This window comes from Prionailurus bengalensis, chromosome C1, assembly GCF_016509475.1.
Source record: "Prionailurus bengalensis isolate Pbe53 chromosome C1, Fcat_Pben_1.1_paternal_pri, whole genome shotgun sequence".
In the NCBI taxonomy this organism is placed as follows: Eukaryota; Metazoa; Chordata; class Mammalia; order Carnivora; family Felidae; genus Prionailurus; species Prionailurus bengalensis.
The window spans coordinates 208955367-208976961 of NC_057345.1; the positions used below are offsets into that span (position 1 = coordinate 208955367).

Here is a 21595-nt window from a genome sequence, read left to right on the forward strand (position 1 = left end):
CCACCGATCTATAGGATTATGAATCAATATACCCTGCTAGTCCTGGTTCTCAAAAGTACCGAGTTCTTCTGCTGAGTTCTTCTGCTCAAATTATAGCACAGGGACTAGAAACATAGACATCATCAAGGACTTACTACAGAAATGCAGAATTTCAGGCTCCACCCCAGACCTACAGAACCCTAGTCAGCATTTTGAACCCAGGTGATACCTATACAGAACGAAGTTTAGTTCCATGCCAACTCACCTATAAAGAACCTCCCTTTAGCAATCTCCCTTCTCCTCATCATCACCACATTCTTTCCTCTCTGCTAGATAATTTTCACCCACATTCAAAATCATCAGTTTCCCATGTTAAAAAGAAATCCTCACAAACCCTCATACTTCTCCAGTACCATCAAATTTCTCTTTTCCATTTACAGAGAAATCACAAGACTTAAGAGATTTCTACATTCACTGACTCCAAGCCCCACTTCCCCCACTGTATCTTGACTCTACTCCAATAAGGCTTTCATTTCTACTGTTTCACTGAAACTACTTGAGAAAGTCATCAGCGACTTCCATCCTGCTAAATGTAAACGGTCAGAGTTTTAGTTCTCATCATACCTGACCCATCTGGCAGTTAATGAAAAAGCTGATCATGCCTACTCCTTGAAACAGATTCCTTGCTTTGCCTTCCAAGCATTACAATCTCTTGTTTTTCTTCCTATTTCTCTAGCTTCTATTTGTCAGTCTGCTTACTGGTTCCTTCTCACAGCAACCTCCCACCCTAAACCCCTCTGGCCACAACTCAGTTTTCAGGTGAAGCTGGTCTCATCTATGTTCACGGCTTTAAGTTAACCTCAAATTTATAGACCTCATTTGGCCTTCTGCCCTTGATGCCAGAGTCCTACATTCAGCACCTTTTCAATGTTTCCACTTGAATACCTACGAAGCATCTCAAATTTACCGTGTCCAAAACAGAAATCCTAATCTTTGCCCCCAAAGTCTGCTTCCCCTGCAGCCTTCTCCAAATGAGCAAATGTCCACACCATCCTTTCGGTTGCTAAGGCCAAAAGCTTGTAATCCCTTGTATTCCCTCATCTTGATTCTAATCCAACAGGAAATTCTGTTGTTTCTACCTCCAAAATGTACCCAGAATCTAACTCCTGCTCACCTCTTCCACTACTACTAGCCTTATCCAAACCACCATCAACTCTCAGACCATCCCAACAGCCCCCTAACTGGTCTGTTTCTGCTCTTGCCCCACTGTCATGCCACTCTTCTGCTCACAACCCTCCAGTGACTTTTCATTGCTCTTGGAGTTATAAGTCAAAGTCCTTATACAAACTACAAAATATGACTCAATCTGATCATCTGACTTCATCTATTCCTCCTTGCTCACTCTGCTCCAGCACACCAGCCTCTTTGCTATTCTTCGGAAGGTGTCAAACAAGTTCACTTTGAGGTGTTTGTATTTGCCACTCTCTATTGTCTCTCAACTGTTCTTCCCTAAGGCATCTCCATAGCTCAATCACTTTATCAACCTCACAAACGCTGCTCATCACCATAAAATAAAGCTTTAACTGCTCACTCCCTTTAAAATAGCAGTCTACTCTTACTAGTGACCCCCAAATTCCAATACTACATTCCATACTTCTTTTCCTGGCCTCCCTCTTCCAGCCAAATGTCCACTCCATGAAGGCAGGGATTTTTTTCACTGTGGAATCCCTCACCAACTAAAGTAATACATGGCATATAACAGACATTCATACTTGTTGACAGAATGATTTCCTACTAATCTCTAAGGAGCTGTTATTATGCCACATATAACCCACATGTTCTGCATTCACAACCTGGGAAACATGGCAACAATTACTCATCAGCTCTGCAAATATTTCTGACCTGAACTGAATAGAAATTACTGAGCTAATGGAATCCTCTCCAAAGAAGGTAGGAAGAAACTTTTGGAGGTGATGATGAGTGTGTTTATTGCATAGGTTATGTTGAAGGCTTCACAGGTGAATACTTACCTACAAATCTATCAAGTTGCACACCTCAATGAAGTGGTTTATGGGAAAAAAAAAAAAAAAAAAACCCACAATCCTTTCCAGGCTATGTCCAATGGGTATGAATGTGGAAGAGTAAGGAACATAGGCAAAATAGTTCTTTCCGTCACCCTAGCAATAAAATATCAGTTCAACCCTCAATCATAGAGGATTCTTAAGCAGAGGACTCAAACTGAGTCTTATTATTCTAATCTTTTCTGGGGTGCTTAAAAAGGAACTCTTTAACAGAACAACTTTTTTATTATTCAAATCTTATTCAAATCCCAGGTCCACCAGAAACTTTTCCAAAATGGCCTTTAAAGAATTTACCCCAACATCAAAACTACTATCTATTTTTATCGCATATCCTGACACATAGGATGCCATCCATATAATATATTTTAAGATGTAGCTGGTTGTAAGTTCCCATAAATAAAATATACAAGTCCATGTGATAATGACAGCCTCAAGTACTCCATGTATGTGTGCAATGTGGTTTTAGTTTGCTGGCAGCATATAGAGATTATTAAAAAGCAGACTAAAAACATCTCTTGACATTAACGAATGAATAAAGCAAAACAATTCCAGAGAAAAACCAAGTTAATGTGGACTATAAACTCCAGTGATAACTGTATTGCTAATAGTTGAGCAAAACTGCAAATGATCTTTCCAGGCTCTAAATAAGTTCCCATGAAAGCTAGAAAATGTACAAAAATATCTCTACCCATCATGAATTACTAAATTTGCTATTAGAAACTAAAGAATTTTAAAAAACATAAATCAGAGACTTTGACTATTGTAGGAATTTCCTTTACATTATAATAAATCATTTCTTTTTTAAATTTTTTTTTTTTAACGTTTATTTATTTTTGAGACAGAGAGACAGAGCATGAACAGGGGAGGGTCAGAGAGAGGGAGACACAGAATCCGAAACAGGCTCCAGGCTCTGAGCTGTCAGCACAGAGCCCGACGCGGGGCTCGAACTCACGGACCGTGAGATCATGACCTGAGCCGAAGTCGGACGCTTAACCGACCGAGCCACCCAGGCGCCCCTTACATATATAAACCAAGAGTCATTTTATAATCCAAGACTGTATGTAGTATTTTCTTCAGTATTCATGTTTTATGGACAGAGTAGAGATGGAGCAAAAGGATAACAATGTTTAGGTGCAGAAATTTTCAAGTAAATAAAAAGAAAATAGACCCAGAGAGACTGAATGACTTACCCCAAATCACAGAAATTAGGATTTATATATCCCTAAATCTAGTCCAAACTACTGGAATCACATTACATTCCACTGTGCTAATTATGGTATAGTAATATCACAGTGTCAGTCACTGATTTTCCTGGGAAACATAGTGTGGAATATTAGTAGAGTATCTAACTTTTGCTGTCCAAAGGCCTGGATTTGTGTCATGGTTTTGCTAAATTAACAACCCAAGTGACCTTGGAAAAATTACTTAAATCTTCATTTCCTCACTTGTTAAGGAGGTTTAGTGACAGTATCCAGCTCAAAGGACTAACATGAAGATTAAAGGTCAGAAGAATTTAGCCCAGCCCAGGACACAGCACAATCCCTCACATGTCGACTAACAAAAGTTTCCAGTAATAGAATCTCTTGAACTCTCATCAATGGGAATAACTGTCACAAAGAAAAAAAAAAACAAAAAAACAAAGAAACAAAAAAAAAAAAACCAAAACTTTTCAAGCTTAATAAAAAAAAATAATAAATAAAAAAAATAAAAGCATGAGCTAAAACAACAATACTTAAGGGTACAACTATGCTAAATGCAAGTCAATATAATGAAGCCTTCTTTCAGAAACAGTATTCCCTACTTCATATCTCCTATTCTTCCAGTGCCATTTTAAATGGCATTTTAATCCCCAGGGCTCTGTCTTTGGCTGTTTTCATTCTCTACTAGGTCACTATGCATTTCCATCCATTATCATGATTACAATTATTACCCACACATCTAAAGTTCAAAAAATTGTAAGACACCAGATTAGCAAGGGATTCTGAAGCTTCCTAAAACTGCACACAAAATTTTGCCAAATAATGTTGTGTGCATTTTCTTTTTCTGGATGATGAGTCTTGAGCTCTTTCAGATTTCCCACGAAGTTTGGCCCACATCTCAAAGAATAAGTTACTGGCTTGTGTGTTAATTGCTCCCAAATCTGTACTGCCAGCCCAGATGTTCCTCCAAAACATGAAACTACCGTATTCAATTGCCTGCTGGACATCTCAAACTAAATGCTCCAGAAACAAATCAAACTTACCATGTCCAAAAGCCCTGTTAAACTAACCCTCCTCCTATATTCTTTAATTCACAAACCAGCTAGTTTAGAAGCATGTATAACTAGCTGGTTTGTGGATTATTTATGTATAACTTTTCTTCTTCCTCTCTCATCCCCATCTCATCCAATCATCAGGTGCTGCTAACAGTAGGACCAAAATATTTCTCAAATATGCTCCCATTCTTTCATCCTGCATACTACTGTCCTAAAACCTTCCTCTAGATCACTATGACAGCATTCCAACTATCATGAACTCGAATACCTCTCAGAATCTATCTTCCTCAGAATCACCATTTAAAAAATAAATATGAGCATCATGCCCCTGTTCAAAACCTAGTTCTCATTAATAACAGGGTGGAAGGATGTACTTTAAAAGTGTACTTTAATCATATTCAAAATCTAGTCTATTCCTACTTCTCTAACTTCATCTTTCACTCACTACTACATTTATTCCTAACAACATTAAATCAGTGGTTATTCCCATCCAGTGAGACACCTCCCCCTCATTCACCACCCTCCCATGTCGCCTTTTTTTTTTCATTAAAATTTTTTTTTTTTACTTTTTCTTATTTTGAGAGAGACAGAGACAGCTTGAGCGGGGGAGGGAGAGAGAAAGAGAGAAAGAATGAATCCCAAGCAGGCTCCATGCTACCAGCTGCAGAGCCCAATGTGGGGCTTGAACCCACAAACTGTGAGATCATGACCTGAGCCGAAACCAAGGGTCAGGTGCTCAACCGACTGAGCCACCCAGGCGCCCCATCTTCCCATGTTTTCTTAAAATCCTCTCCTCTGCCTCTTCTATATCTGATTCTTTACAAAGATTCTGAACACAGCTCTGATGTCCTCTATCCCCCAGGAATCCTTCCCTGACCTTCTATCGCAGAGTGGACTCCTTCTCAGCTCTTTCATAATACTCAGGTCATATCTATCACTACACTCCATACTGCTTCATAATTATCTGTGCATCTTTTTCCTCCAGTAGACTACAAGATACTTAAGGAGTTATATATTTTTCTTCAATGTCACTTAGAAGGCCATAAACAAATGCCTGGTGAAAGTACCTTGATTGATCTGTATTACACTAATGCAATTTTGAAAACACGAACATCTGAATTAGTAAGCATAAAGATATGGAAATATATTTTAAGGTGCTTATCTACTGCAATTAACGTAATTTTAAAATAATCAAATGTCCTTTTCAAATAAAGTATAATCATGTGCAAGCAAGCAATAAACCCTTAAATTTCATTTATCAAGTAGTATTTTCAGATTTTCCTATTCACTTAACTACTTAATCATTAATTTTATTAATAAATATTAACTAGGAAGAAAATCACAGGCAGAAAAGCCCCTTCAGGAGAGGATCCATAAGCTACAATCTTTCCCCTAAATCAAAAAACTGAAAACAAAGGAAATGGGCTTCAAAAGCAGATTCTTCTATATGTATGCTTTTGGTCTTAGAATCTACTGAACATGTCAGTAACAGTGCTAAAATAATTATGTTATTGATGAACTTCAATTTCTCACCCATCCTTGGTACAGAATACAACATTAACTGCCAATGAAAGTTAAAAGAACTAAATGTTAACCTCTAATCTCATCAATATTTTTTTTTATATTTTTTTAATGTTTACTTATTTTTGAGAGCCAGAGTGTGAGCCGGGAAGAGGTAGAGAGAGTGGGAGACAAAGAATTCGAAACAAGCTCCAAGCTCCGAGTTGTCAGCACAGAGCCTCACATGGAGTTCAAACTTGCAAACTACGAGATCATGACCTGAGGTGAAGTCTGATGCTTAACCCACTGAGCCACCCAGGCGCCCCAAATTTCATCAATATGTTAACCATAAAAACATCAGTCTATATACTTCACTCAGAGTCATAAAACTTAAAGGCCTTAACATTGTGTACTTTTTTAAAAAGAGTAGTAACATTTTTTTTAAAGTGATATTCTAAATTATTTGAGCAGGATTTTGATCTCATTGATGAAATTGCTTTACTTACGATCCATTAATTGCAAATACACTCAGGAAGGAATGTAATGCCTCAACAAAACAATAAAATAATGGAATGCATACACACATGTAATGTTTGCTCATTATTAGGCATATACAGTATTCTGCTCCAACAAGTTCAAGTTATAAAGTGATCAGCAAGGAAGGTAAATTCATTTAGCAAGAAAACAAAAGTTCTTTTTAAAAGGAAAGCTATAATTAAGTATTCTTAAATGCTTATGGTTTAATGAGACTTTTAAAAAACAAATCAAGAGTTTAATTTTTAAAAATGACCTCCACCCTCTTGCATCTTCCTAATCCAGGATTACAATTCCCTCATTAGTAAGTATCAATAGCAAAAATAACCTTAAGTGTTTATTTTCTTTCACAAATATCTTTGGTTATTCATCTACACTATTTCAAATGATGTAAAAACATAACTTTAAAATGTCTGAATTTGAAAGGATGTCGGTCTGTTATATACTTACACATCTTGAAGGTTCTGTAATTACCAAGAGTTGGAGAGAACTACAGCATGAGCCAATTAAACTAAAATGAAGAGAACTGTATTCTTCACATCCACTGTATACAAAGCACAAGAAGTCTTTAGTCCCCTGTGAATAATTTTCAACAAGAAATTTAGAACAGGGTGGGTGGGGGAAAAGGGTGAGAATTTGAAATTCCAAGCAATTCAGAATGACACAGCTAGAAAAAAATAAACAAGGAAAAATGCTTAATCTTAATTTTGAGCTTCAGCCTCAAAAAAAAAATTGCTCTGGTACAAATATCTGAGGAATGACAGTATTCTAGTGAGACACAACTAAGCCATAAATTATGTAAGGAAGCTGCCTTCCAGATTATAAGCAACTTAGAGTAATATAAAGTCTCTCTCCCTTTATTTTATTGGATCCTTTATAACACATGGGACAATGCCTAGGTGACTCTCAAAAACTATGATTTGAATGTAGTCCAGTTACAGTTAATGATGATGATGAGTCTTATCTGATGACCAATGACTATACAACGGCTTATGACATCTGCAATAATCCCATTTATCCATCAGTTAATCTTTAACCAACCTCAACCATCAAAAATACAACCAAAGACTCAAGTATTAAGGAAAACAGTACCATGCTATGCATTCATATTTTGGACAAGTTATTTAACTTTCCAGAGTTTACTTTCCTCACACGCTTGTGGCAGGAGAAATGGGAGATGATGTAGTGTGTGGCAATTAAGAAAGTTTGTGAAAGCATCTGGCACACAGCACTTACTCAATACATTCGCTTCTTTACTACACAAAACTGACGTACAGCCTCACTTAAGGACTTAAACCTGCATGTAAAGTTGAGACTGATGTTTCTTTAACCAGTTTCTCTGTGGTTACAGTGGAGATCAGATGAGTGCAGAACCATGCTGCCGAAAGTAGGAACTAATGTCAAGGGAGCAGAGAAAAAGATGATCAATTAGAAAGGCACAGGATCCTGGGACAATTCTGTGAAATCACAAACTAAACCCGATCCACATTCAGCTGGCCTCTAATACCATTATAGAACAGTATGTTTATAATGAGAAAGCTAAATCATCAGTAGAAGGTTCAATTATAATCTGCATTTCAGCACTCGGCAGTAGGAGGCTGTTCAAAAAATCAATATGGAAATTTGGAACAATTTTTTTTCTTTCAAATACCAAAGGTCAAACTTCCAGAGTAGCCTATTAAAGTCCATGTAAGTCACAAATGACTTGACTACGACTAATATATTTCAAATATATCTCTCCATGAATGACTTTTGCATATATGAGAAAGGATATGTGTGACATTTCATGGTTTGATAATAATCACAGTAAGATGCAATTTTAAGTATTCTCACTGAGCCAAGAAGTTTGTCACTGTCCTACTGTGCTGTCCTCACTGAAAAAAGGAAAAAAAAGGGGGGGGGAGGGGGACGGGGAGGCAGGCTACATGCCTGGTACACGGAAACACATTTTATCCAAAGAATACAACATTCATTGTAACTGGAACTCCTCAAACATCATAATTAGAGACCTTCCCCCCATTAAGAAAATTACTTATACTTTTTTTTTTTAAATGTTTATTCATTTTTGAGAGAAAGAGAGAGAGAGAGAGAGACAGACAGGGCGTGAGCAGGCGAGGGGCAGAGCAAGAGAGGGAGACACACAATCTGAAGCAGGCTCCAGGCTCCAAGCTGTCAGCATAGAGTCCAACGCAGGACTTGAACTAGGAGCCGTGAGATCATGACCTGAGGCAAGTCCGACACTTACCTGACAAAGCCACCCAAGGGCCCCAAGAAAATTACTTATACTTTATATCTGAGCGTATGTTTGAGTTCCATATTTCCATCCTAACAATCTAAAAGTATCAATTTTAATCAAAAGTGACAATATTTTCTTCTCTTTAGCCTAGGTCACTAAGTGGTTTTGAAACGGGTAAACCTTGTTTTTTTAAACTATGATAATGTGTCAAAAGCCCTATAAATTGTAAGTTAGTTTACCCTGAAATCAGCGATACACAGTCCAAAGGATGAGGAAAAAAATGTGAAAAAGTATAAATTACCTGTCAGCTTTGTCTTTGAATGAATCTAAACTGTAATCAAATGAGACAGGATACCAAAAGTCCATCAAAAAAATTACTACAAAAACCTGGTATCAAATCTGCTCAAAAATTCCTTGAAGCTACCAATTCACACAAAGTATGCCAAAAAAAAAGCAAAAAAACCAGAGCTAATTTCCCACTGCTTCATATTACTATTTAAGCATCATCACTGAAATAATACCATTCTTTTTTTTTTTTTTTAACTTTTTTTAATGTTTATTTATTTTTGAGAGAGCAAGAGACAGAGTGAGAGCCAGGGAGGGCAGAGAGGGAGGGAGACACAGAATCCGAAGCAAGCTCCAGGCTCTGAGCTATCACACACAGCCTGGCCCAGGCTCAAACTCATGAACCACGAGATCATGACCTGAGCCGAAGTCAGAAGCTTAACCGACAGAGCCACCCAGGCGCCCCTTAACACCACTCTGATTTTAAAGAACATTCTAAATCCAAAAGGTAGGTAGGTGACTACTGCACCATCACAGAAAATGTTTTAAACCATGGGAGAACACACCAGCATTCAGCAACTAGACTGGTGTATAAATGCACCGCCTTTTACTGAAAGTTTTAGAGCTGGAATGAGCATAAGATAACCACAAGTTAAAAATCTCACTTTACAAATAAGGAAACTGAGGCCATGTGGCTTATTCAAGATCACACAGCTAACTAGAGCAACGAAGAAATCCCAGGGTCCTAAACTAAGTGTCCTTCTGTTGTTACCTCCATGTCAACTCAAATCACTTGGGTGCACAATTTTAAGACAACATTTAGTAACTGAATAGGCTAACGTTAACACTGAATTATTATGGCTATATGATTGTTTCAGTCTGGTCTAGAGAAAAGACCTTTAACTGGAAATCAGGCTTCTAGTCATGGTTCTGCCATAAATTCAAGTCATAAGAGTATCCCCTTGGGTAAATCATCCTCTCTAGTCCTCCCTTTCCCCATCTATTAAGGAAGACTGGCACAGATTCTCTCTAAAATCCCTTTTAGCTTTTAAAAATTAAAATATGAATATAAACAAGAGCAAATAAATGACTTGTTTAGTTGGCTAGGGATAGCTTCATCAAAAAAAACCAAAACAAAACACTTTTTTCATGTCTCATTTGCATGTACCATGAGGAAAAGTGAATTATTTTTAAGTGCTCTTTGTGCTTCAAAATTGATTTTACTGTTTAACCTACTTCTTAGTATATTCTCAAAGACAAAAATTAAGGATTATATTAAAGTATCATAACATGTTAATTTCAAAGAATCACTTTTTTCTAAACCTATACTTAAGATGAATGTCTGCTAATTGGAAAAAGTTTATAAAAAATTGTGCTATCAGTCTTCTAAGTTTAAAAAGGAAAGTGTTAACTCACAACTGAATCAACTAATGTCTTTCTTCTAAGTTATGACTTTGCTTAATTCAAGTCAGTACATATAAGGATACCCTTAACTTATCAACACAAATTTTACTGAATATACACTTCCATTGATTTCAAGTTTTTAGTAACTTTTATTCTCTTATGAGAGATGCATTTTATCTTCAATCTAGCAAGGTTTATACTTTCAAAGGCTCCTTCCAATGACCAAAAACTAATTTCGATTTTTTTTCATCAGGAGTACTGCACTGTATAAATTTTAGGGCCCCTGGACCTGCCCCTGGTTAATAATTTGAACAGCAATCTTAGAATTAATTTTCCAATATATTCCTATTGAGAAAGTAAATATTTCAGAACCTAGCAAATGCTTAAAAGAATACACCCGGGGTGCCTGGGTGGCGCAGTCGGTTAAGCATCCGACTTCAGCCAGGTCACGATCTCGCGGTCTGTGAGTTCGAGCCCCGCGTCGGGCTCTGGGCTGATGGCTCAGAGCCTGGAGCCTGTTTCCGATTCTGTGTCTCCCTCTCTCTCTGCCCCTCGCCCGTTCATGCTCTGTCTCTCTCTGTCCCAAAAATAAATAAACATTGAAAAAAAAAAAAAAAGAATACACCCAAGCAGTGTGGTACAGCGGGAAGAACATGAAGTTTTGAATCAGATCTGGGATCTAAATCCCGGCTCTGCCCTTTCTTAGATGTACATGTGATATTATGCATACCTTACCAGGTATCTCTCAGACCTAAACAGATTTAAAACAGTAACATCTAAAGGATTTGAGATATAGTTCCAAGTACCTAAAACACAGCCTAACATAAAATAGACATTCAACAAGTTGTAGTAATAATCTTATAAAGCAATTTCTCATACTATCTATAAATTGAAAATAAAAAAAGAAAAAGAATTTATCATGATTACTGTCAAGAGGATAAAGCAAATAGGAGAGGTTAAGGGTTGCTCAGTTCAGAGTTGCTTCAGAAAAGAATGACGTGCAATCATTACGTTAAAGAATTCCTCTTACGATTGAGGGGTTGCTTTTATAGAAAAATATCTCCAAAAAAGCTTGTATTTTCTTAAAGTAAAGACATTCCTTTGAAGTCTTCTTCGTTTGCTTAGCAGTAACCTTTGTCACTTAAAGAGTAAATCTGGGTCCATTCCTTTCTCGATTGCAAGTACTAAACGAATGAAAATCAAATTTAAGAAGTTTTACTTAACTACATTTTCAACTTGAAACTGACTTAAAAAAATAAAGGAATGCTTTCTAGTAGCAAAACCTCCGGATAAGGGGTTAAGGCCAATGAAAGGAATCCGTTCTCAATTTGTTAGTAATTGTCCCAACTTGGGCAAGTAGGGCTCTCCTTGACTTTAAAAAGGCTGGATTAACGACTAGTGATTTTAAAGCAGTGGTTAATAGAACTTTTTAAAATGAAATCTTTTGTACAAATGACAACTACAGATGGCTTTAAATAACAAGAGAAGGAGATTTTTGAAGATACACCTACTCCACTCCTCCTATGCCTCCTAGGTCTTGGAGACCCTGTAAGTATTTGAAAATGACTGTCCTCCATCAAATGTATTACTTTTGTTTGGAAACTCTGCCTTATGATTAAAAAATTCTTTTATATGTCTCATTGATGCCACTGTTTCTCAGAAAGCACTTTCTCATAACTAACCTGTGAGAAAGACTGCTGTAGTTTCCCATCTTAAAGACAATAAAGCAAGAGTGTATTTATTCACTGATTCATGCAACATTGCTGGATACTATGGTGCTACACTGACAAAGATCAGTACAAAAAGACTTAACGCCTCCTCTAAAGAAAATCATGTTCTAATAAAGGAGATACAGACTATATACTTTGAAGACTTTTGAAAATAAAGAATAATAGTATGATAGCCAGTTACCATGATAAAACAAGAAAAGAACATCTTCCTTCTCTGAGCCCTGAGGAAAGGGGCAAAGAATGAGTAAAGACAGAGGTTAAAGGCTATAACTGAAAGGAAAGAAAGCTGAAGGAACTTATACAAGATAACATTAGTTTTCACAGTGAAGCAGTGGTTAAACTTCTGGAAGACAGATAAAAGAATTCTCAATAAAGAGCTTAAAGACAGTGATTAAAGTTCGGAATAGCTTGCACAGGAAAAGGAAGCAGGAGCTTACCAGGGACACACAAAAAAAACCTGCCCAGAGGCCCTGGGAGTCCGGCTTAGATATCACCATCGTCCAATTTTCCCCAGGAGTGCACAACAGCCTAAAAAACATAAGCAGTGAAGGCAGATGGGTGGAATGATCCAAGACACTTTGTGCTATTTCTGGCCTTGCTCTGGGGAGGTGGTATGAAAGAAGAGGCAACTAGTAACTAGCAACTAGTTAACTAATAAGGAGGCACCACGGCTTAAAAGAATGAAAGGGATCTTCTTGAGATCCAAGAGCACATTAATGTCAGAAGGAAAACAAGCAACAAGTACAATAGAATAATGAAATAATGACAACCTGCATTTATTTAGAATGCTTACGTTGTGCCACACACTATCCTAAGAGCTTTACATGTATTAACTATTCTGAAGAAGTAGGTATTGTTTTCTCTTCTTACAAAACAGGAAACAAGTGATTTGCTCACTACATCTAACAAATGGAGAAGCTAAGATAGAACGTAGTATCAAAGTTTAAGATTTCTAAAGCAACAAAATGACAAGCTCTAAGACAGAGTGAAGACCACTGTAATAAGAAGAGGCCAGGTCTGTCTGATCATCCTGTTTGATCCTGACCCCCAGGAGGAACACATAATAACTGATTTTAAATTGAATAAATGAATGACTGTGCCACATGTATTGGATGAAATTAAGATCTGAACTGGAAAGAATGTGAGGAAGGTATGAAAGTCTTCAGTGACTAAAGGAACACGTTTAAGAAGTTAGGACACAGTCACAGGGAGTGCCAAAAAAGAACAGTTCACAATGGCCCAGGCCACAAAAGGTGACAGATGTGGTTAATAAATGGTTTCTGGGCCTAATGATTTAAGAATTACAAGGAAAACAGACACACCAACTTAAGAAGATAAGCCTGAATTCCCAGGGTAAAGCCAGGTTTCAGATATAAAGAAGGCAAAGAACTCTGAGAACAGGCTGAAGATACAGAAGAGTCAAGCTGCAATGAAAATGGGGGAATCACAGTGGGCAGCTCAACAGGCTGAGAAGAAAAAATCATGGAGAAGGGAGTCAATTGCAGAGTACAGCTAGTGAACCAAAAAGACCGGGCTACAGGTTTGGTCTTCAAAAGCTCAAGCCAAGGTTACTACCGATGCATCATGCTAGCTCTACTTTCAAATCATCGTTGTTTCAGGAGACTAGGCTGACTACGCTTCAAAGGAAGTGCCACAAGATCATCAATGACCTACTACACCTTAAGACTTCACTTATAGTCGCAAAGAGAGTTCAAACATTTCAGAGCGGTACTTGCATCAACTTATCCAATTAATCAATTACTATGGTTTAGCTTAAAGGCCTAGTTTCTCATTTAATCAATCATTCACTAACCAGCCACACACTGTGTCTGACACTAAGCTAAGTGCTTCGTGGTTCAAAAGGGTGTCCGGTATAAGCTTTGGGCAGGGTCCACAACCTAGTTCATGAGAGAAACAAAAAAAGAAGGGAACGGAAAAGAAAGGGAAGAAATGAAGAGAAGCAAAACGTATTTTTAGATAAATATTTGGCGTGTACTTTCTATTATGTACATCACACTCCCTCAACAAAATTATCTAAGATGTGACATACTTATTCCAATGATTATGCAAGAATCATTATCACAACTTTTCTGAATCTACCCCCAAGAGCCAGTAGCATTCTTTGCAAGTGTCCCAACGGTACCAAACCTATATCCTTTGGGACTGATTTTTAGTGTGGTTCAAACTGGCCATGCAGGCTTTTCAAAATGTAAGCTCTAAGAATTCTACCAAAAAAAATGGCAGCATCACTAAAATGAGCATTTAGTATTACAATATAACAACCTGTAAAAATAACATTCAATCTTAACATTTAACTTGTGGCATAACCATGGCTAAATAGTGGTACAAACCGCACCTTTGAGCTAGGTAGTGTTCTAATGCTTTATTCTATTTCACAACAACCCTGTAAGGTAGGTCCTATTAGTATTTTCATTTCAGAGGGGGAAACTGAAGCTAGAAGAAGTTAAGTAACTTGTTAAAGATGATGCTAGAATAAGGTAGAAATGACACTCAAAACCTGGCAGTCCAAAGCCTACACTCTATTATATTCTCAGTCTATTTTTTAGTCAGACTCCCAACACACATGTTGAATAAAGTAAAACTAAAGGAAAATTCCCTACAGACTATCCATAGTTTTATTCTTAGGAGTCGTCAAAGACATGCAAATTAAAGTATTAAAGTACTATTTTTTCACCTATGAAATTAAAGATATAAAATGCTGGCTAAGGCACTGCTACACAATAGAAATACACTAATATAACCTTGACTTGTATAATTAATTCTGAAGAGCATTCCCTTTAGAGCCAGAGGGTCTGCATTAGGATCCTAGCTCTGCCACTTACGGGCACAGTGACCTTAAGAAAATTTCTTAGGTTTTCAAGGCTTCTTTTGTAAAACAAATGATGATTGTATTCCATACAGTTGTGCAAATGAAATGAGTTTACACACGCAAAGCACAGTAAAAGACAAAGAACAGTGTGTGTGGCACATGATAAGCATTCATTAAGTGTTATGAATTCCTACCTTTCTGGAGGTCAATTTGGCAACATATACCAATTCTGTCTGGCTCAGTAATTCCATAATCATGGATAGGTTCAGTATTTATGTGCCTAAATAATCACAGTTGCATTATCTGTAGCAGAGGAAATATGAACTAACTGGAATTAATCAAAATACCTGGCAGTAGGGAAATGGTTAAGCAAACTGAGGTACCCTAGAGTGTTACTCTGTACAAGTCATATTGATATATTTAACATGAAAATACCAGATTTTAAAAAAAGTTTATAACATGACATAGTACCTCAATTTTACTAAGGGTTCAGAAGTGTATGAAAAATTAAAAGAAAACACATCAAAATGTAAATATTGCTTATGTCCAAGCAGTAGAACTAGAGGTGATTTTTAAAATTTTTTTAACATTTATTTTTGGAAGAGACAGAGCACAAGTAGGGGAGGGGCAGAGAGAGAGGGAGACAGAATCTGAAGCAGGCTCCAGGCTCAGGGCTGTCAGCACAGAGCCCAATGTGGGGCTCGAACTCACAACTGTGAGATCATGACCTGGACGCTTAACCAACTGAGCCACCCAGGTGCCCCTAGAGGTGATTTTTATTTCCTTATTTATAAATTTAGATACTTAACGTTTTCTATCATGAATATGCATCACTTTTATAATTAGAAAATCTACTAAAATGAATTCACTGCTTTGACAGATTATGACTGGTTTTCACAATACACTGACAGACACTAATTACAATTCCTATTATAGCTCAAGGATTTGTGCTTACTAGTAACACCTTTACTTTTTTGTTGCATTTACAATGAACAAACGAGAACTACTTTCAAAACTGGATTATTCAAAACTACAAATTGTCGAGTAACTTTTACAAAAATTTAACAAAACTGCTAACGAACATCAGATGATCTTGAAAGTAACAGCAAAAAGTATCTCAAAGGGACAGCTGGGAGCAACTTAGAATACAAAGGGAAGGCATACTACTTTCTCTAGTCTTAAACATATCATCCTCATAAACTGGAAAAGTGCTGTTATGACTTAGCTACATTTAATGAATGAATAACGTACAAACAAATGAAGCTTTCTCTATTTTGTCTCAATGAACTGACCTTGTGACTGAAGTATTATTTAGAAGGTCAATTTCTACAGTATTTTCTACACTCTAAAATACTTGCAAATTTAATATTGATACTAATAATTTTCCAGGTTCCTGTTAAGGGTTATCTAGGAAGATAATGCAAATATACACATCTTATAGATACCTACTTTATGCTTTTGTTTTTTAACTTCTAAAGCCAGAGAGGTACTAACAGCTACAACACAACTGGCTGTCCTGGAACTATTAGAAAGAATCAGTCCAAGTTTAAGTGACACTTCAATGAATCTGTTACACCTTACTCCTTAATTTCTCTACACTAGAGAACAAAAAATAGTTAATTCCCCACCCTGTGTGATTTGTCAGACTGTCATTCAGCTTTCCCGTCTATACACTCCAGTAGTCCTAGACAACAACTATGTTCTCTAAGGAAGGGAAATCTATTATGAACATCAAGCTATTCCCCCAAATTTAGCAAATTTTACTCTAGCCAGGAAAAACAAAAACCTTAACTGTCTCCATTTGTTATTAAACTCTTGTGCTCGCAGGTATATCACAGATGATCTTAAAACTCATCTCTCTCTAATGTTACTCTGTGCTTTCCACCTAACAATAACCTCCACGTCACTTAGTGCCCATGCCACACAGACAGGAGCTCTGTGAAGCTCATCTGGAATTATGGTGTGGACATCACAACCTGAGACTCTTCACCATGATTTAGCATGCGTCTATAAACTAACAATCGAAACCATTTCCAGACCACACTCTAAAGACCGTCACTTTCATAACACGATTCCTACTCTGACGGCTAAGCCAAAAAAGACGTACCAGAAGAGAGGCCAGTATTTTCATTCAAACGTATCTCCTCCAATCCAGTCCAATCCAATCTTTCAACCCCATGTGCACAGAACCCATGTGGAAAGTACAGATGGTGAGGAATGGCTTTTCAAACGTAAGAACAAAAGGTTCACCTGACAGCAACTAATCCTACATAGCGGAACAAAAGCTCAGGGGTGAGACAGACGGCAACAGCAAGGAAAGAAGTGCAGAACTTCTTGGGGCAGCACTCTGATCCAAATCCATAGAGCTTCCAGGAGCTTCACAACTCCAGGCTCCTTTCTTAAAAATGTTTTGTGGCCCTTGCTGTTATTTAGGGTACCAAAAAAAAAAAAAAAAAAAAAAAAGAATGTGAAATGCCATATATTTTAGTGCACTGCAGGAAAGCTAACAAACTGGGATAAACTTTAACTCCATCAACAATTTATAAATCCAAAAAGTCCTTTATTGTTTTCCATCTCAAAAAGAACTCATTTCTCTTAAAATCTTATGAAAAGCTCTACTTAAAATGCAAATTGTGTATAAAACTGTGGTATGGCATAACTTTTACTCTTGTGAACAATGATGAAGGCACACTTACAGTATGCCCTAAACGCTAAAAGGAACTTGACTTTACTGATGGGACTGTATGTGCAGTAGGCTTAGACATCTATCAAATACCTGGAAGTCCACCTACCACTCTATTCTGCAACGAAAACAAAACAATCTCAATACATATTTTACACTTTCTGCATCAATTTATAAAACAGAATCTGAAATGAGCACTTGAGACCTCTGGTAAACTACAATTTTCTTAGACTACAGTATATATCCAAACAGTAATGCAAAATACAATACCTGTAAGTACTATACATATGTATACACATAAATACTATTTTTTCTTTATGGAATACTATGTATTTGCTACTAGAAGATTGCTAACCTGAAAGAAAAAATTTGAAGGTCTAGGAAGTACTCAAACATTTACCAAAGGATAAGTCAGTGAAATACCATACCACCAACGCATGTATCTTAGTGAAGGCTCAAAGAACTATGACTTAAAAATGTATGTATTAAAAAACAGGATTCTTTTCAGTGGAAACTACTTAGGAGTATGAAGACTTATGAAATGAAAAATTATGCTTTTAAAAATTAGCAGATATTAAACCACTGAATATCAAACACCTGTCATTTACAAACTTCAATAAAGGATTTTAGAAAATCTTAGATGGCAACAAGTTATGGACAGAAAAGGTCCAAATGAGATCACAACCATAACACTACGTTAAAAAAAAAAAAAAAAAAATCGGTTTCAGTACTCAGCGCTAACGTATCATATATTATAGTCCTCTGCTAAAGGAATAATGAAATTCTCTCCTGCCTCTTCCAATAACACAACATCCAGAAAGAAGGAGTCTTGATTCTTCAAGCTATACTGACATATTCCAAGCCCCTAGAACAGTGTGTGGCACACAGTAGTATTTATTGAATGAATGAGGGAATGAAGACCAGGTAGGAACGGGTAAACCTAAAGAGACGAAAAAACTGATCACACTTAAAATAAAAGTACAAGTGGTTACTCACAGTATTAACAAAAACGAGTTAACGTCAAACGTGAGCTATTACAGATTTTACTAACAAATCTGATTTAGAAGAACTCAAGACTTCAAGAATAGCAAATTTTCCTAGAAAACTTACTGTATAAAACTATTTAAGATTCTGTTTAATTCTAAGTTCTGCTGAAAATGTTCACAACTGATTTAGTAGCAAAACACTACCTAACCCATTACAAACCCAGCTCACTTCATTATAAGGGAAAACATGCTGATCGACTTCATGAGTTCTCTTCTGTCAACATTTCTCACTTTCTTTTTCTTTCTCGTATTTACTGGGGAGAAAAAAAACTTCAAAAACTCAAAATCCCTTTAATTGGTGTGTCAAAACACTCAATTTTCCTGAGCATATCCTATCTTTACATGAAGGCTGGAGTCTCTATGCAGTGACATCACCACTCAGGTTAGTACAATTTCAGAACTCTGCATCAGGTCCATTTTTTTTTTTTTCTTAAACGTTTTAAGAATTCAGAGCAGTCCTCAAGTTCTCTGGGTGGGCTTCTTACTCAATTGGGACAACTGTATTAGTAAGTCTCCCCTCACTGCAAATTGCCCTTGTGCAAAAAGCATGCTCTAAGCAGCACATGCAAACCACACCTTTCCCCCTTCGCAAGCTACGGGTCTATGATGCTAAGACACTGGAGATCTTTCTCCAGTTTTGGTGCTTTACAATCTTCCGTCCAATTGCTAGTTTGTCTATCTTGACGTAGACCTGTTACTGTAGCGACATGAGCAAGTATGTCCAGTTTCTCTGTTACAACAGTACATTTTAATTGCTTGCCATTGGCTACCTGGATCAGATCTGACATCCAAAGTTATACCCCGTATGCTGAACGCTGCAAGCGCCTGTAACGCAACGTAAGGCTCAGAAAGAAAAGTTTCTAGGCAGAACCCGTTGGCGGTCACTAAAACCTACAGAGACGAGCAACTCGGGGCGGTGACTACTCGTTCTTTTGGGCTTCCAAGGCTAAAGAAGGGGCGAAACAATTGTCCAGTGCGTTTTCTCTGGCTTCGCCTTGACCCTCCTACGAGTGGCGAGGCAATTCCTGCGCAAGAGAGTTTGTAAAGTGCTTCGGCAGCCTGTGGACGAAAGACGCTATCAATACACCTGATGTTAGTCCACAACTAGCGAGCGTTACGTGGAACCACTGTCACTGCGTCGGGGGGCAGGTCGGTGGCAAAAGCCTCCCCGAGGAGAGGAAGGGAGAGGGAGAGGACAGTCCCCTTCATCATCCGACAGGTCTTGGTTGGCCATCTTTGAGGCCAGGGGATTTGTGAAACGGCAGCGAGCCCACACGTGAAAAGTTACACGCACGCCCCACACACGGAGGACTTCCACGGTCCCCGTCCCTGCGGGTCCGGTGGTCCCGGGAAGCGGGCCGGGAGGGGAGCGCCAGGGGCCGGGCCTACACCCCCAGGGACGTGGGAAGGTGCCAAGGGGCCCCGGCCGCGGCCGCCGCCCGCGGCTCGGCTGGAGGAGCAGCCCCCGGCTGGGTGCGCGGCGCCGGGCGCGGGGAACGGCCCGGGAGGGCGGCCGCGCAGGGGCCCCGCGCCGCCCCGTTGCCGGGAAGGCTCGCGCCCCGCGGCCGGCGGCGTGGGGGAGGGGAGGCCGGGCCTGCGGCCTGTTGGGGGGAGTTCAGCCCGGGCCTCGCGTGCGGCTCTCCGCCGGGCCCCCGGCCCCGGGGTCCCAGGCGCCAACGAGAGACTCACCGGAAAGGCCCGGATCCGCATCTTGGTGTCCTTCCGGCTGCCCGTGCCTTTGCTCAGATTCGACATGGTGCTCGTCCCCTCCCCGGCGGCGGCTTCGGGTCGCACTCCGAGGCGCCGGTGTCACATTTAAGGCGGGCGGGCAGGCGAGGGGCTACGCTGGGGGCGGCGGCGCGGCCCCCGGGCTGGGCTGAGGAGCTGGCCGGCCCCTGGGCGGCCGCGGCGGGGGCGGCGGCGGCTCGGGCTCCGGCGGCTCGGGCTCGGCTGAGGGGGGGCTGCGCTGGCGCGGCGGCTCCGCGGGGTCCCCCTCACGCCCGGCTCGGCTCCCTTTATCGCGCTCCTCCGCGATGGCGGCGGCGGCGGCGACGGACAAACATCTCACTGCGCAGGCCGAACGTCCTCCTCCTCCTTCTCCTCCTCCGCCTCAGCGAGACGAGATCCGGCCCAGAGGGTGGAGGGGGGAGGAGGGAGGGAGGAGAGCCGGAGAGTGGAGAGATTGGGGGGAGGGGGGTGGGAGGACGGGAGGGGGAGGAGGGCGGCCGCGGCGGGGACGCTCAGATCTCGCGAGAAGAGGGCGAGCGCGCGGCCCCGAGTGGGGCGGGGCGAAGCTTGGGAGCGGGAGGGGTCAACGGGAGGGGAGGAAGGGGCCGGGGACTTAGAGAAGTGGGAGGGACCAGCAGGACGGGGAGGTGGGGAAAGGGGCGGGGCTGAAGGCGGGAGGAGAAAGCTGCCTTTTTGAAAGGGGAACGTCGCGGACTGGGCTATGGACAGGGGTGGTTGCTAATTGGTGGAGCTCGGAGCGGGGGGGGGGGGGGGGGGGGTTGGCCGTGATCACATGAACGAAGTGGGCGGGGGAGGTTCAGCGAGCCGGAGCGGGACTGTAGTGGGCTGGGTCTTCCTGGGCTGGGCAGGGCTGCGACGGGCCGGGCCGGGCCGGACCTGGGTTGGGCGGGGCCGGGGCCGCCGGACGGTAGTCTCGGGGAGGAGCGTAGGGGTGCCAGGTGGATAACCAAGTCCTGGAACTGGTTCCTGTGCTTTTCTAGGGCATGTGGACTAGGGAGGTGTACTTGAGCAGAAGCCAGAAAGTTGAAAGAAGAGTTTGTGCAGGAGTCACCTGTAGTGTTAGAAATTAGAGGTCTGTATGCCTTAGGAGGTATTGTGTTTGGATGCGCCGACCCCACTTCTCAGCCCTGAGGGATGGGAGATGGTTAATCCATAAAATTTCCCTGAACTCCAAAAGTTCCAGGGCCTCTTGATTCATTGATACTTCCTAGGGGAACCCAGGACTTAATAGCGTTAAAACCTCTTTTTTCATTATCATTGAAATAAAGTGACAACTCCCTTGAT

General features: G+C 40.0%; 1 protein-coding gene across 2 annotated transcripts in view; it reads right to left on the reverse strand.

Moving 5' to 3' along the window:
* Positions 1-20743, reverse strand: part of CUL3 (cullin 3) — a 96741-nt gene extending 75998 nt beyond the window's left edge. For both annotated transcript variants that reach the window (XM_043577988.1, XM_043577987.1), the window contains exon 1: positions 20252-20743. In XM_043577988.1, the coding sequence (XP_043433923.1) occupies positions 20252-20317 (66 nt within the window). In that variant the 5' untranslated portion in view covers positions 20318-20743. The remainder of the gene's footprint in view (positions 1-20251) is intronic.
* Positions 20744-21595: the final 852 nt, after the last annotated feature.